The sequence below is a fragment of the Corapipo altera genome, unplaced genomic scaffold (assembly GCF_003945725.1).
Source record: "Corapipo altera isolate COAL_440 unplaced genomic scaffold, ASM394572v1 301, whole genome shotgun sequence".
NCBI lineage: Eukaryota > Metazoa > Chordata > Aves > Passeriformes > Pipridae > Corapipo > Corapipo altera.
In genome coordinates, this window is record NW_020884926.1 from 4,037,495 (window position 1) to 4,050,389 (window position 12,895).

The following is a 12,895-nucleotide window of genomic DNA, read 5'->3' on the forward strand; positions in this document are numbered from 1 at the left end:
ATTTGAGTTCTGTCAAAGATAATTATCTTCACTGCATCTTGCCCTTTAATTTCCCTATTGTGTCCCACACAACAGGCAAATAAAACTTTTAAAAGCATTTAACCACTGGCCAAAGGCTGCAGGGATTAAATGCTGCATTCTGCTCTCTCTCCTCCGGAAAGAGCAATAATTCTTATTATTAATACAGTTTTAATTAAATGGCTCACCAGGAATGTATTCCTTTGTTTCCAAGGTGGCTATTGGTACAACTGCTGCACAGATTCCAACCTGAATGGGGTTTACTACCGAAAGGGAGAGCACACCAAGAACATGGATGGCATCACCTGGTACGGGTGGCACGGATCCACCTACTCCCTGAAGAGAGTCGAGATGAAGATCCGGCCGGAGGATTTCAAACCATAGAGGGAACCAGAGCTGGATTATACAGCTCCGTGGTGCCACTGCACAGAAGGTGGGCAATGGACAGCCAAGTAATTGTTCCTTTCACCTAATCTGTGTGACAGCCACGCCCTGGCCCAGGCACACACCCCAACACCGCGGCACAGCAAGCACCAGCCACAGCCACCAGTGTCAGCAGGGCTCACACCTACTTCCTCCTCTTCAGGCTCTTTCCAAAGGGAAAAAATACTGTGTTAGAATAGGTTAGAACTGAATGCACTCATAGCACCTTCAGAAAACCTCTGGGTGTGTTTTCTCTAGCAGTGGGTTGCTTTAGTATTATTAACCAGATGGGCAGGGACTGAAAAGCAAAAGCCTCCTTGCTGCCTTTCCTTCAGTGTCCTGAGCCAGCACTGCTGAGTAACCCCTTCCAGGAGGGACCCAAACCCCGAAACTACATACTCATTTCAAGACAGAGGAATCAACCAGAGGTGTCCCTGATGCACCTTTCTTTAGTGTATAGCAAGTGGCTTGCTTTCCCACAGAGGAAAACCACAACGTTCCAAAATGTTGGACTGATTAGCATTGTCCTGGTTCTCTCCTGAAGTTTTACTGCCACCTCCTGCTGCTGCCTCAAATAATCCCCACAGAGGCTGCCCTCAGCAGACAGTAACCCTGAAGAAGGATTTGTCCCTGGTGCTCTCTGATGTTTATTCCTATCCACACAGACCACCCGAAATGCTGATAAACTAGAAAGCAACTTTCTGGGCTGCCACCAAATTACATTCAGGTTAGAACAGAAACATGATGTGGGTCAGGAAGGCTAAGAGTGAACAGCAGGTGAGCCAAAAAATGTCCAGACCCAGCCAAAAAACCTCAACTCCAACACTTAAAATCACTGTATCCACGAGCAAAACACGAGTACACACCAGAGAATCCCTAAGTGCCAAAGGTTACTCAAACATAAGGGAATGTTTGCTAGCACACCACACCAAGGAATATCAAAATCTATTCTGAAAACTACCCCCACAGCAAGTTACCTAGAGATGTTATGTCAAAAATCAGCATGTTTCTCCCTTACATAACACAGTGTTAAAAATAAAAGTTGAAAAAGAATGAGACTCCTCCTGTAGCCCTACCATTGTTTGAATATGTTGGAAAAGATAGTTATCATTAATATATCTATTTTTATTCACCTTAAAGAGAGTTTGAATCTAATTTAAATTGTTCAGTCTTTTGTGAAATGGGAGATCAAGGTGTCTTGGGAATTGCCTTACATATGTTCAGCTATTCATACTGCAAATTTCAACTGTGTGGAACTATAGTTGGAACTATTTTAACTGTGGTCTTTAAAATGGATTTTTAAAGGTTTCTAAAAGTTTTTCATTTCCAATAAATTGTCTTTCATTTTTAATCCTGCTTTACATCAATTCTTTGCTCCTTAACCCACTTTTTGGTACACAAAGAAACAGCTGCACAAGCAACTGAGACCAAGAAAGGAAATACACTGAATTCTGAATTTTCCTCAACAAAACGAGACAGGACAAAGGATGAAAGAATAAAAGAGGAGAAAAAAAGGGGAAATACAATTCCAATGAAATAAGAGGGCTGAAAAATTCACTGCATAAAGACAAAGCTAAGTTTTTGCTCAACCCAAATAAGTTTGTGTCAAATAGCAGAGTTAACATCTCTGTGATATGGAACAGAGTTTCACATTTTAAAACCTGTAGTTTAGTACCAAATCCTCTGCAGGTATTTCAGGCCAACATCTTTGTTGTTGACAAAGCTCAGGAAACAATACACTCTTGTTACAATATCTTCTATTTGACATATGAATAATGAGACCTATCTAAGCTAAATCTAAGCTAAATCAGCTAATTTGATGAGAAATTTTAAGTAAGAATTTCAACTTTTCTGACTTATTTACATGTAAGTGTAAATAAAAATCTGTCTCACTTGACTTGCAGTCACTTAATCCACTCCATACTGAGTTTGAAGGGTGAGGGGGGGAAATCAGAACCTTTTTCCTGCAAAACTTCCAAGGGCTTCTATCATAATTTTAACCACACTGTAGAAGAGCAGAACTCAGCAGTTACAAGTGCTCATCTGCAAGCTAGTCAGTAAGCCCACAAAGAAGTCTTGTGGCAGTGAAATCCTAGGAACTGCCTAGATTAATCCTCATGGTGTCCTAAATCGTGTGCTACTGCAAGAGCAGAAGTCTCATGAGTTGTGGTCCTACCTGATGAGAGACTCCAGAATGGCTGGGGTGGGACCCTTTTGAAACTCCAGCTCCTTGTAGTGAAGGGCCTTGGCATATGCTCTGCATTTGGCAGCTCTCTCCCCCAGGAGGACAATGCCATTGTCATCTCTCAAAGGCAGCGGGCCCTGGAAAGGAGCACAGGCATCAAAACCAGGATGAGTGTAACAAAGTAGTCATGAACTCTTCACACCCTTTCCACAGGCCAGCTACCAGGAGAAAAGAGTTGCCCAACAGCATCTCTACCTTGTCACTGTGCTCCATGAACTCTGCCAGGTTCAGTAGTGTCTGAGTGACTTCTGCAATGTCCTGAGAAGTCAGGGCCAGCTCAATGCTTCGGATCAGTTCATCCTGCTGGTCTTCGTTCAGTTCAGACCAGCATGAAACAAAAGCAGCATTGAAGAGGTCTCTGAGGAGGGACACAAAGAGAGTGAGAGGTGGGGATCCACTGTTCATGAGAAAAGGTCTGTTTGACAGTGGACTTGCCTTTTTATTCAGAGAAAGAGCTACAAAATGCACTTACGTGTCTACCTGCAATAAACAGTGATTAGTTTTTATAAAGCTAATTTCTTCATTTAAAAAACAGAGTAGGCTGGTATACTACAATAAGAGAAATACTGTACTCTCGTGCTATCAGACTCAAAGTTTCTCCAGACATACAGGTAGCAAAAAAGCACTGCAGCTCATTCCACTCAGAGGCACTTTTATTCCCCCACAGTAGATCCTCAAAACTATTTCATACTTTGCTGTTTTTCCAGCTACACTTTTGTGCCTTATGCTATTTCTAGACTAATATGCAGAATTCCACATTGTACACACTGTGGAGCAGCCAACTGTGGAAATGAAATCAAGTTGCCAGCTCTTTGATTTGTCCCAAAGCAGGAACTATCTCTTATTTATGAAACCTAAGAGCTTCGAAATGACTTTCTTTTTTCCTTACAATTTCTGGCTTGCATTTGCCATTTCAAATGAAATGGAAAAGGCAGAAATACTGTACCGAGCCATGGGATTATAGGCCTGAGCCAGGGCCCAGCATGAGCGCAGGGAGGGTGAGGAGGAATCTTTCAGCAGCTCCAAACTCAATCTCCTCAACCATTCCAACCAATCATCTTTGGAAACTCTTCTTGCTGCTCCCCAGGCCTGCAGGACAAAGGAAGACAATTCATCTATCAAACAAAGCACTATCCAGGAGCAGAAGAAATCCATCAGCAGGCAGCATTTCTGCTTTACAGCTCCAAACCACACGCTGAGAATCCCTTTTCAGCTCCCTGAAATCCATCACCTTTACACCAGATAATCCGCAGTACTTCAGTCTCATTTCTATGAAATCTTCCCTAAATGTATTCCTGCCATGACATGGCAAGTATTTAACATGAATAATCTTTTCTCTACAAAAATACATGAAGAGCTGAAGCCGCTGTTGAAGCATCAGCTTAAATATACTTAATGCATTTAGAATTATGTTTCTAAGTCCAGCATTTCCAAGCCAATCCATCCCACTACTGAACTGAGTGCTACATGTATTTACTGTTCAGACTAGCCACTGTTTAGCTATTAAGCTCTGGCTTCAAGATAATATAGGACTAAGACATAAAAGAAGCAAAACAAAAAATAAAAGAAAGGTGGATGTTCCAAAATAGATGTCTCCAGTAATTTGAGATTATTCACTGTGATCTAGAAAGTCTTGTTCATACTTCACATAACAAGCAAGTGTCAAGATTACTTCACAGCCATTAACAGACTGATAGTTCAGGTGCTCCTATCCTTAAAGTTGCTCAGCACCTTTTAATTCTAAAGGCACTACTTTGACCTCAGTTTTGTCCAGAACTGGCAATAGAAAAGCAATGTAAATAAAGGTAGATCAGATGCACTGAACAAACCCCTTCATTGTGACCCTTCTGCTCCTCCCTTCAGCAGCAAACTCATGCTGTGAGGGCTCCAGTCTTACCTTCTGCAGGTTGATGGTGCTCACATGTAATTTCTTCATGGGACCTGTTTCCACGGGACCACTGGCCAAAGTTTCTCCCTGGTTGCTTCTCAACATCCGATGCTGATAAATCAGGGGATCCTCCTCTTCATCAGCAAGAGTGTAGCCCTGCAATAAATGGCTTACAGTGAAGATACACTCACATACAAAAACAGAGGATAAAGTCAGAGCATTTACAGCAAAACTTGGGAAGCAAACAACCATGTTTCGTTATAATGATTACACCTCATAAACCAGAGAACTCCAATGATATCCCTTTGCTATTCAAGGTAACTGTTAAGAACTATTGCCCAGGATAAAAAGCCAAAATAATACACCCTAAAACAACCACTCTTGCCTATTTGAGTAAGCAGAGAACAGCAATGTGCTGCTTGCTGCACACTAATTAAATTGCACACCAGGTACTGAGTTTTTGAAATGTGGGACATCCTGCAGAAAAAACTGTGATAACAAGGTCTCCTTAAGGCCTATAACTGTGGGAAAATAGGTTAAATCCACATGTATGAACTAACAAGAAAAAAAATACTAATGACATTGGCTACAAGTCTAAGTTTTACCTAGGACTTGCTGTGATTTTCCTACAGGAAATATTTAATACCAATACAATAATTTTCCCAGTGTAATCTCAAAGTCTCCTTAAAAAGCTGTTCTTAGCACACAATTACAGCAACAACCATTCCTTGTTGCATGAGTAACTCGAAGTGAGGGTTCCAACTACATCTGTTCCTACATGACAACACCTCCAAAGTGCCCTTAAGCAAACAACTATATATACACTTGACAACTCACCTTTACAATTCTGCAGATGAGAACATCATAGCGCTGGTGGTTAATTCTGTGTCGCACCAGGACTTTGTTCACCATCGGGATAAAAATCTGGTACTGTACAAGGGAATGTACATCATAAGCTTGTTACTCAGTGGCACCAAGAGCAGCATAATTCCACCTCTGTTTCATTGATAAGAAACCAATTCTGACAGTTTGATTTCAGTAAATCCCCATTCCAGAAACAACTAAGAGGAGAAAAATCAGTTTTATTTAAAATCCGTTACAAAAAATTCAATGTTAAAGCCTTGATCTTTGGGACAGTCCCTCCTTCTGTGAGCTTCCAAGTCAAAGAACAATCTTACCTTCTTTCCCAGCTGGAACACCAGAGAGGAGAGGGTGTCCATGGCAGTTGTTCGTAGCTCAGGGCTCTGGTCCAGTGTTCGTACGATGGGATGAATAATCCGTGAGGCATAATCAGTGAAATCCAGGGACTCTGTCAAGCGATCCACTGTCTCCAGAGCAGCTCTAAAGTCACAGCAAAAAGAGGGAAGAACTTATCTCTCAGGGTGTAAGAAACAAAAAAGATGTAGAAATACCCAAGTGCTCAGTCTTCCCAGGACTAATAGCAATAGGAAAAACAGGCCACCAGAAGTCTGCTAATGCAGCTTGTACTTGCAGGACAGTTTGCAGTGAGTAACATACTGGCAGGTGAGAACCAGAAAATAAGTATAAAGTCATAATAATAAAAAAAATTTAAAAAAAACCCCAAAAAACCAAAAACAACACACACACAAAAAAACCCTAAACCAACCAACCAAAAATACCACAAAACCCCACAAAACAGAAAAAACAAACAAAAAACCCCAAAACAACAACAAAAAAAACCAAACACAAGCACACACACACAAAAACAAAACAAACAAAAAAACCCAAACCAAAAAGCTAGCAACAGTGCTGTGATGTCCAACCAAAAATAACCTTCCATAATGATTTAACACAGAGAAAAAGCTGTGGAAGGAACTAAGTGGTGTTCCATCCTACACGTGGCTGTGGCAGCCACTGCAGAACTTGGACATGACAGGGGAAGCAGAGACTGCAAAGCCACCAGCACTTACTTGCGAGCCACGACGGGCACATCTGGGGCATCAAAGAGCTTTACAATGGGAGGTAGCAGCAAGTGAAGGTAGTCATCCAGGTTGGCTCCAAAGAGCTGGATTGCATTCAATAACTGGAGGGAAAAATCATGGAATGTTAAGGGGCTGGAATGGACCTGGAAGATCATTTAGTCCCAAGCCCCCCCTGCTATGGGCAGGGACACCTCCCACTAGACCAGGTTGCTCAAAGCCTTAATCCAAACTGACTTTGAACACTGCCAGGGCAGGGACATCCACGACCTCCCTTGGCAACCTCTTCCAGTGTCTAACCACCTCCACAGTAAAAAAACTTCTTCCTAAATATCAAACCTAAATTTCCCCTCTTTCAGTTTGCACCCATTGCCCCTTGTCTTATCACTACAGCTCTTGGTGAGAAGTCTCTCTCTCTGGCTTCCCCATAGACCCCTTAAGATCCTGGGAAGTGCTCTGAGGTCTCCATGCAACCTTCTCTTCTCCAGGCTAAACAGTCCCAAATTCCTCAGCCTGTGTCCAGAGGGGAGGTGCTCCAGTCCCCTTACTAATTTCATGGCCTCCTCTGGACTTGCTCCAACTATTTCATGTTCTTTTTGAGTTGGGGACACCAGGACTGTGCACAGTACTCCAGGTGGGGTCCCACAAGAGCAGAGTAGAAGAGAATCACCTCCTTTGACCCAAATGACCCAAAGTCAAATGACTCAAAATCTCAGACAAGACCCTTTTTAAACAAGTCAGTATCCAGTGAGAAGTTGCTTCAGCCCTGCACTTTAAAGTGCTGTCTGCATCATTTCACACCAAGCCACTGCTGAGGCCACTGGGTCCCATTTGCTTGCAACACACAAGCAAGGGGCCCTGCTGAGCATGGCATTTTGGGCATGTACCTGCCTGGGCAGTACCCACATCCAGCAGCTGCTGCAGCCCCCACTGACCTTGACAGAGACAATGCGCCCCTGGCTGTTGTCGTGCATGAAGACCCGTAACATGTGAGGAATGAGCTGGGGCAGGTAGAGCTTGAATTCACCTCCCAGAGCTACCACAATTTGCTCAATAAGTAGGATAATCGTGCTCTGTATGGAGTTGTTCATGACCCAGAAGTCCTACAGAAGGAAGAAAAAAAGAGAAAAAAAGAATATTCAGCAGTTCTTCAACTGATTACAAGGAAAGCAAGCTGTAGGAGACAGTCTCTAGAGAAGTTTAATATTGCAGGCAAGGGCTATACTGTCTGCTTTTAAAACACTCTGCACCTTCACTATATTTATAGCTGATAAAAACAACCTCTGGGCAACTGATTTTTTCCTAATCCTCCTAAGCTTTTGCAAACAGCAAGTGAAAATTAAGTGAAACGACACCTATTTATTAACTCCAGGCATCTCTTGCTAAAACTACATTTCTCAAAGTAGCAAGTGCACAAAATCCAAGCACTGAAAAGAACTCAGGCACCAGCAGAACCTGGAGCTGGCTCTTATTGCAGGTGCTGGTAATAACGTATATTACTGTTCAAATAACATGTTAGTTCAAAATACAGCTATTACTTCAAATACATGCAATTCTGCACTTCATGTGAAGTAATTGATATATTTGGTAATGACAAAAACACTGTCCATTTTTTTTCTGACAGTAAAATGCTGGCTTAAAGGTTGTACTCACCCTCATCAGGGTGACAATTTCATCCATATAGGGCCTAATATGACTTCTCACAAAGGACACCAACATTCCCAGCTGCTGGAACAGGAACTGGAAGGAAGAAACGTGTCATGATCAATGTAGTTTATTCAAATATCAAAGACACACTGGGTAAACGGTGTTTCACAGGCAATTGCAAGCTCATTTACCAAACAAACAGCATGCACAGCTCCTATATGCTCAAAATCTGGGGCTAAATTCTTGGCAGCTTCAGCTCAGCAGTTTGGGTTTGGTGGCATTTTGTGGTTTGTTTTTTTTTCCCCTGAGTGTTTGTTTTTTGTTTATTTTTTGTTTTCATTTTTCCTTTTTTTTTTTTTTTTTTTTTGGAGTGGGGTGGGGAAGAAAAGTGGTTTTGGGTTTAATGGTTGGGTTCCCCTCCAGCCTGCATAAAAAAATTTTGTGAGCCCAAAGCCTCAGACAGTCAAGCACACAAGTAAGGGTTTATAACGTGCCAGCAAATTGACAGTGGCAGAACAGACTTGCAAGTACAAACAACTACAGAGCCTTGTAAATTGAGGTTTGGAGGATGCTTTCAAAAATTTAGCCCCTAGCCTTTTCCCCCTGCCTGCAAACCAAACTGGTACACATTCTTTCTGTACTCTTTCCCATCCCCACCAAGATACATTGGTGAAAAGTTACTGGGGAACACAGGTCCTTGCCAGAAATACCACTTTTTTTTAAAGATGGTTGATTGCACCATCCATTCTTCACCACCAAGAAGAATTTTGACTGAGACAGTTTTATTCAGATATACTATGGTAGTTTTGCAATTTCTTTTGCCACAACACAATCTTAAACACTCGATCATGACAATGAATTTACTCTTTAAACTGATATGAAGTCATGTAGGCTAAATTGCTTTGATGTATATATAGCCTTTTTTTCCTCTAGGAAAATAGGAAAATGTAAGTTATCATATGTTAAATTTCATTTGTTCATGCAGTTTTTGAAGACTACAGTGACAAAATACAAAGTGGAGCTCAGAAAAAGAGATAACATTTTTGTGAGAACTAAGTAAGAAACCACATCAGCTTCTTTAGTGAGAGCAGTACACCTCCATTTACCAAAAATGAACCCTGAGCTCCCGTACTGTGCCTTTCCTTTGGTGCAGTGAGAGGATGTTTAACATACAGGACAAGGACCTGCCTCTTTCAGGCTTTAGTGTCACGCGTACCCACCTCAGCTCTTCTCCCCAGTACACTTTCACCATCTTCTTTTACCTGAAAATTTTTAAACAGAGTGTGCACAACTGCATAGCTTTCAAGCAAGTTAGATCAGTCAGGTCTAGGAGCTCGGCCAACCCAGGCGTGTGAGGTGGTTTCCTTCCAATCTGAGTAGTTCAGTCTGGGAGAAAACAGTGGTTCTATAGCAGGGTTGGGATTCTAAGGGAGCACTCATCCCACATAAAACACAGCAGCAGTGAGTACAAACTGCCCTTCCCACCCTAGAGGTTCCAGCTGCCTGAGGAAAAGCCTTGGCAAAGAGCAGCCATCTCTGGTTAGGCAAACCTTAAGTCCCATTATTATCTTCACACAGTTCTCATTTCCTTCTAAAACTGTAACTTAAGTGGGAAGGAAGAGAAAGCACTGCTGTGGAATCACCACCCACGCTGCTCTGAATGTTAGCAGACTGTATCAAATTGAATTTTCCTTCTCAGGGATGAGCCAAAGTACATGGTTGCACCAGAAATTTGAAGCATTGACCTCTATTATTTAATAACACTGTTTGCAACAGCACATTAACACAGAGATCACTGAAAGCTCTGGAAGCTTCACAGGCTGTTTTCCTGAACAAGACCAGCTTGATGAAAACCCAGAATCAAACATCGGCCTTCTAAGGATTATGCTCAGAAGCAGCTGTTCCAATAAGAAGCAGGAAAATTGTTTCCATTGGATATTCTACTAAAGGCTCACAGGAGGGAAAAAGCAAAGCTGAACCTCACTTCTGCAGCATGCTTGGCAGCAACACACAGCACAGCAATGCCCAAAGCCAGGCACATTCTCTTCAAAGGAATGGATTCTCAATTTCGGGCAGTGGAACAGGAAGAGGGAGTGGCCCCTGGGACACTCACCTCTCGGATGGCACCGTCACAAACCCGTATTACATTAAGGAACGTTGGCATGACCTGGGGCAGGAACTGCACACACTTCAGCCCAAGGGATTTGAAGATAAAGGTGATGGCCTGGACCACCATGGTGTGGTGTTGGGACAGGGATTGGTCTCGGAAAATTCTCATCAGTGCCACCATAGAGACAGCTGGATAGAACTCATCCAGAGGGAGGTTCCCCATGTTCACCAACATCTCACTGGTGCTGTAGTCCGCTAGGAGAAAGAAGGCAGTGAGTGTCACAGCTCTGCATTAAATGGTCTTCAATATGGGTTCAGGGGCAATAATTTGCTAAGAAGAGGAGGCAAACTCTTCAAAACAAAACAAGGAATTGAGGTGCTTACAAGAATCCTGGCTGGATTTGGACTCTGAAAGGCTGACGGCTGAAGCATCCCGTGACTGGTCGATCATGCCAATGTTCACTTTGTGTTTGTAAGGGTCCAAAGCACCCAGCAGCCCTAACACACGGATAGCCTGGTAAGACAGAAACCAAAAATAAAAAAAATCAATGCCTTCCATTCAGCTGCTGGAGGTCATTTCACTGACTCAACACTTTCACTCTCCTAATTCTACTCATTGTATTATGATCAGGCGCAACAATGACCTCTCCCTCCCCGCCCCAAATCTATGCAGACACATTTATCTGACAGCTCTCTCTCCAAAAAGCTTTTCTAAGTGGTTGTGTGGCAGGTTCATGTTCATACCTCCCTACGGGTGCCCTGGTTCTGCTCAGTCTTCAGGAAGTTCAGAAGCACCTCCAGCAAAGTTGGGTATTTCCTGTATGGTTCCACCACATAACCAGTGCTGGCCACAAGCTGTCCCAGTGTCCAGAGAGCCACCTGGAAAAACCAAGCCCAGAGAAGATTAGTTGTGATCGGGGAATTTATTACATCTTTTGATCCATCAATCATTCAACTTCCATAAAGTTTCTTGGAGCACTTTAGGATCACAGTGCAAACCACAGTCCATGGTTCCAAAGCCTCTATAAAGAGCATTTTTCAATAAGCAGTAGAGAAGAAAGTGATAATCAAAAATCTGTTGAGACTTTGACTGCCACAACTGCCCTCACTCAGAGGTACAATTCAAATAAGCATTCAGTTCAGTGAGTCCAAGCCTTCCAATAAAAGCAGCTTTTCTTTTTTTCCTTCTTTTTCCTTGAACAGCTCTGTGCTATATCTCAACAGACAGGCACTGCAATCCCTCACCTGTGTGCCATCACTGTGACTCCACCAGAGACTTAGTGATTTAATGGTTCATTTTAGCAGCTATGATGGAACACAGGGATATTTTGTTACAGTTCTGGTCACAGCAGCTGTCAAGTTTAGTGCAGCTGTAAACACTCACTTGTCTTTTAGCCAGCAGGGAGGAGTCCTGTAGCATGTCCATAATTATAATGAAGAGCTCATCCACCCACTTCCTCATCTCCAGCCCACTGACCTATTGAAAGACAAAAATCAGTCCTTCATCCAGCATTGCCAAAACCTTTACAAGCATGGCAAAGAGGTACCTGCAGTATTCCCACCTGTGCAAGCTCCCCTATGGTAGCCAGGACGTTGTTAATCACACCTGGATTTGGATCTGGATCAGGGTCTTTCAGCTTCACAATCAGTGCCTATGGGTGTCAGAGAACAAAACAAATCAGAATTTGTTTAAAAGAGTACTCAAAATTATCTTTCCTTTTCTTTACACCTGAAATGGATCCCATAGGGGCTCAACTTGCATCATGGTGAGCATTTCAACTGTAATGGAAACTTTTATGTGACAAACTTTATGCAAAACCAGGATCAAGTTGGGCTACACTGTCCCCTACATGCATGACTGTGGGTAACATCCACACCAATCTGGTTTTTTCCTGCTATGATGAAGCAAAAGAACTGCAGCTTCTGAGGGTCACGTAACCACCTGCCATGTCATCTCATTCCCAAGTCTCCAGGAAATGTAGAAAGTTTACCTTAAGGATGGGCTCCATATAGGGACGAATGAGGCGTGGAGCGTTAGAAACCAGGTGACCCAACATCCTGGCACTTTGCTCTTTAATCCTGCCAACACCACTGTGTTCCAGCTCTGTCAGGATCTGCACAAGAAATGACGGAAGAGTGAAAACTGGGAAGGCAAAAATTCTTTGCATTTCCTTCTCTTCTGTTATAAACTCAGCACTTGTGGAGGGTGCTCTACATTCACTCCATCGAGTAATTTATGTCTAAATGAAGACAAAATTAATTAGCATAAAACTGAATAGATGGCTCCAAAACCATCTACGTTTATGAAGTGGTACCACCTAAAAGCACCACAGAACATTCTTCTTCAACACAGGTGGAAGGCACTCCTGCATGAAATAACAACTGCTACCCTTTCCTAATACATCCATAGAGCTTCACTCCAAACATCCATCACTAAAGACTTGCTCAAACCTGCTAAGCTGGGCAATAGTTGTTTTCCAAAAGGGAGATATTGCCCCACTCTTCACACTTTTACAGCCAGATATCTCAGTTGTTTAACACCACTTTAGTTTCAATACCAAGTACCCTATTTTCCCTGCAGACATCCCTGTTCCTTACCTGGATCAGCATCAGACATCCCTGTTC

At 42.7% G+C, this 12,895-nt stretch overlaps 2 protein-coding genes across 4 annotated transcripts in view; one reads left to right on the plus strand and one right to left on the minus strand.

Moving 5' to 3' along the window:
- The window catches only part of ANGPTL7 (angiopoietin like 7), a 5,878-nt gene extending 4,198 nt beyond the window's left edge, over positions 1-1,680 (plus strand). For both annotated transcript variants that reach the window (XM_027658046.1, XM_027658047.1), the window contains exon 5: positions 233-1,680. In XM_027658046.1, coding sequence (XP_027513847.1) covers positions 233-402 — 170 coding nt within the window. In that variant the 3' untranslated portion in view covers positions 403-1,680. The remainder of the gene's footprint in view (positions 1-232) is intronic.
- Positions 1-12,895, minus strand: part of MTOR (mechanistic target of rapamycin kinase) — a 62,092-nt gene that overhangs the window by 39,963 nt on the left and 9,234 nt on the right. Inside the window, exons 14-29 of one of the 2 annotated variants that reach the window (XM_027658043.1) lie at positions 12,262-12,384; positions 11,833-11,922; positions 11,655-11,747; positions 11,015-11,149; positions 10,655-10,784; positions 10,275-10,525; positions 9,382-9,423; positions 8,168-8,254; positions 7,450-7,617; positions 6,506-6,618; positions 5,753-5,915; positions 5,412-5,504; positions 4,584-4,730; positions 3,633-3,775; positions 2,882-3,044; positions 2,618-2,763 (exon numbers count right to left, since the gene is read on the minus strand). In XM_027658043.1, the coding sequence (XP_027513844.1) occupies positions 2,618-2,763; positions 2,882-3,044; positions 3,633-3,775; positions 4,584-4,730; positions 5,412-5,504; positions 5,753-5,915; positions 6,506-6,618; positions 7,450-7,617; positions 8,168-8,254; positions 9,382-9,423; positions 10,275-10,525; positions 10,655-10,784; positions 11,015-11,149; positions 11,655-11,747; positions 11,833-11,922; positions 12,262-12,384 (2,087 nt within the window). The remainder of the gene's footprint in view (positions 1-2,617; positions 2,764-2,881; positions 3,045-3,632; positions 3,776-4,583; positions 4,731-5,411; positions 5,505-5,752; positions 5,916-6,505; positions 6,619-7,449; positions 7,618-8,167; positions 8,255-9,381; positions 9,424-10,274; positions 10,526-10,654; positions 10,785-11,014; positions 11,150-11,654; positions 11,748-11,832; positions 11,923-12,261; positions 12,385-12,895) is intronic. The other variant, XM_027658044.1, reaches the window with a different exon arrangement.